The 9,307-nt window shown below is 43.2% G+C and overlaps 1 protein-coding gene across 1 annotated transcript; it reads right to left on the reverse strand.

Moving 5' to 3' along the window:
- Positions 1 to 2,854: 2,854 nt before the first annotated feature.
- Positions 2,855 to 8,856, reverse strand: LOC103797853 (protein SET-like; the record flags this gene model as incomplete). Its single annotated transcript, XM_009070093.1, is given in 8 exon segments — positions 2,855 to 3,823; positions 4,734 to 4,880; positions 4,980 to 5,150; positions 6,597 to 6,710; positions 6,886 to 6,989; positions 7,656 to 7,798; positions 8,753 to 8,821; positions 8,823 to 8,856. Coding segments are annotated over 8 exon segments (806 nt in total), but the record flags the coding sequence as incomplete, so codon positions are not given.
- Positions 8,857 to 9,307: the final 451 nt, after the last annotated feature.

Below are 9,307 nucleotides of genomic sequence, written 5' to 3' on the forward strand. Positions count from 1 at the left end.
GATTTCAGCTCCGGGAAAGCCTCTCTCGCCCTCGCCCTGCGGCAGTGCGGGCGCTAACGGGAGCAGCGAAAAGGATTCCCTCGCTTCCCGGAGCTCTCCGCCGCTTCAGGCTCCTTCCCGGCCCGAGGAGTCCCACGGGTTGTGCCCGCGGAGCTCAGGCACCGCAGTTAGGTCTCACAGAACCCTCCCCTGAAGGACATTCACTCGGAGGTGATGATCAAGGAAAGATGTCTAAACGTGCTCATTTCTAACCCAGGAGAGGGAGGACAAGAGACTAAGCATCGATCTGTTCCCCGGAGGAAGCAAAGGGCATGTACCAGTCACTTGTGACCTCCCATCACTCTACTCCACAAAAGAAGTGAGCACTGTGCTCCTCACCCACAAAAGGTGATGCCAAGTTTGGGACTAATAACTGATTCTTTCAAAAAAGACTCTTAGAAATGGCAACATCACGTAACAGTTAAATGGACTTTAATTCCTTCAAACAGAAGGATAGCTGAGAGGTACATCAGAGAAACGATTTGATTTCAGTCTCTTAAAAAAAAAAAAAAAGTGGCATAGCTTCCAAATTCAGGAACAATTTCCAATGAACAAAGCACTATCCTTATGCACCTGGTTCAGTGTGGTACAAAGCACTTACAGATTCAAATGTCATAAATGACTGAGAAATCGATTCAGATAATGTTTGTTTACAGGGACAGAAACTATGTTGACAAGTATGAATAAGTACACAGATAATCTGTTTAAAAAACCCAAACCTTTCTCACTGTATTTACACACACAGACGTATTTGTTTCCCTTGGCACTAGAAATTACAGACATAAGATTCCATTTTATAGCAATTAAACCTGAAATAAAAATAACCTTTGAGTCAGTTCAGTCAAACAGCCCCAGCACAGTAGCTTCACCTTTAGTAAACTGCTGCCAACTCTGTATTCCAAGCCTGGAAATTCAGGCCACAGAGCCTGAAGCTTCCACCTGTGACAAATTTCACTTGGCAGGATGAACTGGATGTGAGGAGCTCAAGCAGTGTGGAATGAATGAATCTCCCATCACTATCCAAGGTGGATATCTGCCTTTAAAAGCTCTTTGTATGCACACAAAATAAACCAAGGCAAAAAGGGACACCCGTTCCACATAGTCAGCCAAATGAGACACTAAGTGAACCCCCAGAGCACCGAGTATGCTGTAGGATTCCTTCAGCACTGCCCAGAGAGGTGCTAATCTCCACCCCTTTCCATGCTAGAGAAAATACTTAAGAGAACACTTAACTAATATGGTTATTCTTTTACCATTTAGTTTACTCTTTAGCCAGGAGTAAACCCTGAAGGTTCACAGGAGATTCAGTATTGTCAGTACAGTAGCAAGAGCATTTTGGCACCCTGTAAAATCCTAAAGAATGTGCAAGAAAAATCTCTTAAGTAGCACTGAATTCTCCAGACTTCTCCTTTCTCATTCCTAGTACTTGACTGTACAGAGCCTGAAGCTTTGATTACTTTGAAACAAATTTTTATAGGTTTTCTGCTCGGAACCAACAGAGGTGGAACAACAGCAGCACAAGATTTTTCCTAAAGCACTCAAGACTAGCAGAAGATTCTTTTCCTTGAGGAACCACAATTAGGACTACATAAAAATTAAGCAATGAGGCATCATGGCAAGTGAGAGCACATCAACCTTCTGCCACAGCAGGAAGCAATTCTCAATCTTCCAACCAAAAGGAATCAAAGGAAAAAGACTTATAAATTATAGGACTTGATAGGTTTTGCTCCTTCTCTCTCTCTAGATGGTGAGAAACCATCACTAATCAACTCTGGGCTCTGCTCTGGGAGCAGGATCAGGGCAGAGGCTTTTGTGCAGATGGAATAAAGTACATGGTTGTCTTATTTTTGCATCGAACGCATGGGACTGGACGTGGCATTGTCTCTGCTAACTGGCCTGAGGCCAAGCTGGACCACACACTTACAGAGTGTTTTCCCTCACACATGTTATTTGTGCACGTCTCAACCAGAGATTTGATCTCGTTCTGCCAAGTGTATTCTTAACCATAAAGAAAAAAGCTGAATTTGACTATAGCAAATTGTGTGAGGAAAAGGACTCAGAAAACATAGAAATCTTCCCAAAGACAAATCTTCTCTAAGACAAATCTTCAAAAACCAAAAAAAGAAGAGCTGTTAGAATCTCAGATTAGCTGATAAAACTTTCAGTATTTCAAAAGCAAAGCATGTTAAAACAATTTCCAGTACACTTGGTGAACATTAGTACCAACAACCTCCCTGTGAGAATATGACAAACTTCTCCAACACAACCTCTTCCAATACAGTGTATCCAAAGCACATCCACATGCTGTGATCAATGAGAGAGCAGTGAAGGAACAACTTTTTACACAGGAGCTTCCCTAGGAATCTTGCTCTGTGGAAAAGCCCCAAATCAGCTTGCACTGAAGGTTTATTTTCAGCTGAAGAGATCTACAAAACCACTCACATCTTATTCTGAGAGCTCTTGGTCTCTTTATTCTGGGCTTGCCCAGCAAACCTGTGTACTGGGGATACAGTACTGCAAGTCGCTACTTGAAAACTCTGAGAATCAAGTGATTTTTCTTTCTGCACTAGGAACATAACCCTGTGTGTTCACAGCACACTCTGCCTCAGCCAGGCAGCACAGAGTGTGCAGCAGCAACTGCCCAAGGAAACACTCCATGTGTACTGAGACAGGGGAAACCACACGAAGTGATTACCAAGCCACACAACAACCACAAGGCTGCACTGCACTACAGAAACACTGACCAGATGCCCCTAAAAATGCCAGTTCTGACCAGGGTATTAACCCAGTTTTTCAGTGAAGACCCATCAGCCCCTTTGTGTACACATTTAGTTTTATTGTAACAAAGCAACTTGTACACTTTAACGTTTAAAACTGAGCATCTTTCTTTCCTTTCCAGTGAAACAAAACAAAAAAAAAAACCAAAAAAAAAACCAAAAAAAAAAAAAAAAAAGAAATTTTAAATAAACAAGAACAAAATTACAATAGAGAATGTCAATTCCAAATAAGATCCTACAGGTTCTGCTGATTCTCCATCAAGTGGCAGGGCTCAAAGTCATCATTAGGAGAAGATTTTTATTTTAAAAGTGTCATCTTAAACTGCAAGGATGTTTGTTAAACATCACAATTAAACATGCCAAAGGAGAAGAAGCCATGTTGTCAAAATGCCCACTTAACCCACCCACACCTCCGAAACCCACCCCAGCTCACCTTCTATAACCCCAGGTTTATTTTTATTTTTTTTTTTAGTTTTTTTTTCTTTTTTTTAAACAAGAGAAAGTAGACAGATACATGTTGGTAAATGCTAACTGTCCATATTCACATAGAGACACAGTGTAATCTCTGAGCCCAATATACAGAGAAAGAAGGAAAAAAGCTAGATTCTATGCACTACTACACAGGGGCCTAGCACTCTTCAGCTTCCAGCAGAGTGAAGGGAGCAGAAGGTTTTCTTTTTTCCCACAGAACATGGTGTGTTGATTCCATAAACAGTTTTTGTTTTGTTTGTTGGTTGGTTTTTTTGAGACAGAAAGGGATAAAAATGAACTTGAAACAGAAACTGGTAGATTCTTTTCCACTGTATTCTGCTCAAGGTTATTTCCCCCAAAATAAATGGTGAACCATGGTGTAGAGGAGAGAAAAAGAGACCTCAAGAGAACAAGGCGACTGAGCACAAGAAAAAAAAGACAGCAACTTGCTCCCAGGGACTGGAGAAAAATTAAAAAGGTAAAAAGGGGGTTTGGAATCCATCAGTGTTCAATTAGTCATCTTCTCCTTCATCCTCCTGTTGAAAGATAAGCAACAGTTAAAAACATCTCATTGCTGACCTTCAGGTAGCAAATAGAGTGAGCAGAACTGTACTACCCTACAGTGCTACTCAGAGTGTGCTATAGGACGATGTGTCTTCCTCTGCTCCCTGAGGAGTGCTCACACCTGCCCCGAGTGCTGCTGCCTGCACAGACATCGCTCCACGCCCGAGAGTCAGGTTTGAGAAAGCACAAAATCACTCCAGAATCACTGCAAATGTTAAACTCATCACACTGTAAAGTGAAGGGGTCACCTTGATTCCCTCAGTGCAAACTCTGAACAGCAAAATGCTTCAAGTCTCACGTGCCAAGTTCTGGGTCACAAAACAGAGCCCCATCCCCTGCTGCCCACAGGAACTCTCCTCCCAGCACCTTGTGCTGCTGGAGTCAGACACACCACACCCAGTGACGAGAAACAAAGACCTTCCAAACCAAGCCCCAGCACCGGGGGCTGTCCCTGGATCTCACTCGCTGCACCAAGGGAACTGCCCAGCAGGAGTCCTAGCTAAGCTGCCCACAAGCAGCAATAAGCCAACAGGTGGGAGGATGATAGAACTGGGCACAGCAACACAAGCTAGTTACAAGTAAAGCCTCCTTAGAATGTTCACTAATTAAACAAGAATTTTGCCATGCTGATGTCCTCGTTTTTCTAAAGCACCTCCCTTAAGACATTGACTTAACTACTTACTTGTATTGTCATGTGCACAAACATGACTGTACTGAAACCACTCCACACAGTGGTGAGCTGTGTCTCCCCTCCCAACACTCTGGAGTGCAGAAATGAACCATCTCACCTCTGCCCCAACGGCTCAGTGTCCCTACAAGATCCTCTCACACATCTGATTCTCATACACCAGGAATGGATAGCACAAGGGCAAAATTACTCACCTCTCCTTCCTCACCCTCATCATCATCTTCATCTTCCTCCCCCTCATCTTCATCTCCTTCTTCATCAATATCCTCTAATCCTTCTTCCTCTTCATCATCATCGTCATCCTCCTCTCCCTCCCCTTCCTCATCATCCATGTCAGGAACCTTAAAGACACATTTGCAACATCAACTACAGTGATCCAATTCCCTCTCACCCTCGCAGTGCTGCTGCGGGTGTGGATCACCTCCTCAGGCTGTACCTACCAAGTAGTACTGTAAGGGGTTTGGCCAGATGTCATCCTTGATGACTTCTCCTAGCTCATCAGCCCCTGCATCAGAGTGGTCAGTGAACCAGGTGAAGAAACTTTCTGGCTCTTCATGCTGCCTCTTCCTACTGGCTTTGTTCTGTGTCTGGCTTGAACGTTTTGTCAGGTCCTGTAAAGAAAGTTACCAAGTTCCTTAAAGCCATCAAGCCCTTTTTCTTTCGTGAGCACCACTTAGAAATGTACTTGTCTGAACACCCACAGTAAGTCGATTTCTGTTCCCTCTTTCAGGGTAAGTCTTTAGGAAACATTTGGAACTCAACTCGCAGAAGATGTGCATTTCCCTGGGCACAAGACATCACTAAACCCACATGTTTCTCTTCCTGACCTCCCCTGGAACACTGAACATTCACAGGACCTCACATTTTATTTTCTCCCCTATGCCAGGGAAGCACAAGTTTCGTGACATAATGAAACTTAAGGTCTCACAATGGCTAAATGCTGCTCAGAGCAGCTGGAACTGCAGTTGGATGTACAACCACTACACACACACACCCAATTTAAGCAACAGCCTCCACACCTCTAAGCTCTGTCTTTAGCATGAGGTAAACACCTGCCTAGGCCTTCCTAGCCTAACATTTCCTGAAGTCTTCAGGCCATTCTTTGTGGCAAGTGGAACAAAACACCCCACACAAGCCAGTGCAGCACACAGCCCTGTACCCATCACCCCACCCACAAGTGTAGTAAGTTTGCAACCATCTTTTTTCCAAGCCTGCAAAGTACTAGTCAAATCATTTATTTGTTCACAAGGTAACTCTAAACTTTCAGTATTTGTTTTCCTGACAGAATCACCACATTTTTAGGTTGAGATTGTTGAATGAAGAACAATACCAGAATCTACAGTGAGTTTGTGGTGTGTTGTGAAGGTCACTTGACTCATCTGTACAGGACTAACTGCTGGGACAAGAGGAAAAGTTCTAGTTCTCAAGGACAAAAAGATGAAGTTTATTCCTTGGTCTGAAGGTGCCAAAAGCAGAAGCAATTTCACTGCAACCCTCAGTTACACTAATTTTAAATACTCAGTTCAAAATCTTCAGGGTAACATAAAAATGTTTCCAGCTTTTACAGAAACAAATTGCAATAAGTTAATGCTGTTTGAACAGTGTTTAGATGACAGATATGCACAGATTATTGTGTGGCTGCAAATTCTACAAAGATACAGTGTCTGGACACGAAGCTGAGGAAATACCTGACCCCCCAAACCTCTGCTGTGCTCAGAACTCCTTATTTCACAGCTATTTCAAGGAAACAACAAAACACAGCCTAGATCTTGGGAAAGCAAGAGACACTTGGGAATCTCTTCACCAGGTCATACTTGTGCTTTCACTGTTTTCCTGGTGGTGTTCAACTGAGCAAGAGAATTCAGCACAAATCTCAACGGAAACAGGAGTTCCAAGTCCTCCAAGATAGGCATGAACTATGTCTGTAGAGGAGTGCTGAGAAGGGAATGAGAGGGAGGACAAAGCAGCTTCGATACAGAAGCAAAAAGGCAAAGGAAGGCAAAGAAAGTGATGGATCACACAGAGCATCCATCATCTCTCCCAGGTGCTGTACTTACCTTCCCAGATTTCCATTTGATCTCAGTTGATTTTGAGGATGGGTCTCCACTTTCATTGAGGTGAAACTCTTTGGAGAGAACTTTATTTTCAAAGTATGGATTCTCATCAAAATACTGCAGGGAGTGGAGAGCAGACAGTCAAAACCCACAGAAGGAACACACAGGTGCCAAGGCACTAAACTGCAGAGATCAAGGTACAAACTACGACCCAGTAATATGCAAGTACTTGAAAAACCCCAGAAAAAAAAACCCCAAAACACAAGTGAAGGAAACACTTAAAAGTACTTACAAAATCTATTCTGTAACCTGATTTGATGTCTTCAAATTCTGTCACCTCAACTCTGGTCAAATAATGCAGTGCTTCCTCATCTTCCTCTCCCAGCAGTGCAGATACTGAGACAGAATGAGGAATCCCACGTTAACAGAGCTACCAAACATCTCATGCAGCCAAACCACAGGAAACTGACACTCAAAGATCTCAACAGCAACACAGCTGCCCAAAACAACTTCTTACGACCCTTTTCTTTCTAGTTAGCAGCCAACACACTATTAGCATTTGTGACTTACATTTGCTGAGGTGAAAACATTATGTTTGCTTGTTGCAGTTCAACACTAAAAAATCAGCAAACGCTACTGACATACATCTACCCTTCTCTGGAACAGATTTTCATGCATATAGTTTGGCCAATCTCAGCAGTCTACAAACTTGTTTTGCAGCAAGTTTATTGTCAAGGGTCCTAAGCAGCTCATCTCCAATTTAAAAGAAAAAACTCAAACAAACTGGAGTCTTTTTTGTTTCAACTGAAAGGTGCCAATGAACTCAACCAAGTGGGAAATTTGCAGCTTAAAATGCACCACGAAATTTTAGGATTACAGTAGTTCAGCAAACAAGATGTTCCTTTGGTCACAAAAAGAGCTTATAAAATGCAACCTAAAACAGAGAGGAAATGCTCGGTATGCTCAGCAACAACTCTACAAGACCCTCAGAGCTGCCAGACACACACGTGACAAGCAAACAGTGAATTTAGAGGAGAAAAAGGAGAGCTCTTAGGAACATACCTTGTGGGTGATTGACAAATGTTGTTACCCAAAAATTGGGGATTTTGGCGATCAATTCTGACCTCTTCTGGAAGAAAGGTTGGCGAAGTTTGTTGTATTTCTGTTCTACTTTCAAAATTTCCTCACTGGCCTGTTCATTCAGTCTGTAACAAAGAGCCACATTAGCCACAGGGACTGGGATTTCAGGACACACCATCAGGAGTCAGCTCAAAGCTGAATGGCTTTGGGAAGACTGATCTGTCACATTCAGCAGGTGAGATATCCTAAAAAACACCCGAGGCCCAAAGCTGTGACAACTGTTAGGAAACACACTGCCAGCAGCAATGTCACTGATCTTACTGGGATGTTCTTCACACCCTGTGTGTTCTGCAGCATTACACCTTCGCTTATGCAAAGCAGTCACATTTCACCCCATAAACACTTTGTCTGCTAGAGACCTGCAATGGGCAACACACATCCCCAGCTCTCTGTACCTCTGGGGCAGGTAAGGAAGCTACAGCTGAAGAATTTTTCACCCCATGCAAGTACAAGCTGAAGATTTAACATTTACTTTGGCCTGTAAAAAGGCAAAGCCCTGACACTGTAACAGCTTCACACAGCCACAGCCCCAATACCATCACCTGCAGGACACTGGGCATGGAGAGATCCAGGCACAGACCCACACAGAACCCACAGAGCTTGGGGACATGAAACTCAGAGACACTTTCTGTGTGTTACTCTACAAGCACATGAATGTTACAATAATAAAGGATATTAAAAGCTAACTTTCCCACCAAGCTTACAGTGAAATACCTTTACAAAACAGCTCACATGTTACCTTGAAAAGCCAATATAAAATCCATTTCTATTATCAAAGCTACCACAATTCATTGAAAAATTTAAACTCAAGTTCTACCTTTTATTTACACACGATTAAGCCAGAAACCAGGATACTACTCTGTGCTTTTTAATGCCTCTAATCAAGTTGGAGCACAAGTACATCTTGGTGGAGTTCAAAGACAAAGTACTACCCAGTGCTTACTTGACTGAACATTTTTACTCTTGACAGTTACACTTTAATTTCTGCTAACACAGTTCAAAAACTGGATCATGTTTACCTGTCTATTTCATTCTGTACTTCATCAATGTGTTCAATTGCTTCCTGTTGCTCTTTTTCTGAAAGACAAACGAAGAGATGTCAATATCCCTTTCATTCCCAAGCCTCACACATCACCTCGGGGTTCACTCAGGACCTTTCCTAGGGATCTACTGAATAAAAGTGTCTGTGTGTTCATGCAATGTCACAAGCGCTACAAGGCCTTAAAGCATCAGCCTCTCACGGGGCTCCCTGGGGCTGGAGTGCAGTAAAGTTTGTCAGAACGGCCCTTAAAGTGAGTTCACCCCTAAAAACCACAGCTCGCCTCCCCTTACACACTTTTACGAGCCAACCTCAATTATAAGTCAAGCGTGACAGATGAATAACAGTTTAATTCAGCAGTTGTAAACCATTACTACGACCGACACGTTTGGGGGAAGGTTAAATAATTTCGGGAGGGCCGAAATGACCGAGATGTCAATAGCAACAGCACCGCCGAGTACAGGCACCTTGCAAAGCCCGGGGAGAACGCTCGGCAGGGCAGCGAGAAGCGAGAAAGCCTCGAGAAGCGCCGCTC

Source organism: Acanthisitta chloris, unplaced genomic scaffold (assembly GCF_000695815.1).
Source record: "Acanthisitta chloris isolate BGI_N310 unplaced genomic scaffold, ASM69581v1 scaffold680, whole genome shotgun sequence".
In the NCBI taxonomy this organism is placed as follows: Eukaryota; Metazoa; Chordata; class Aves; order Passeriformes; family Acanthisittidae; genus Acanthisitta; species Acanthisitta chloris.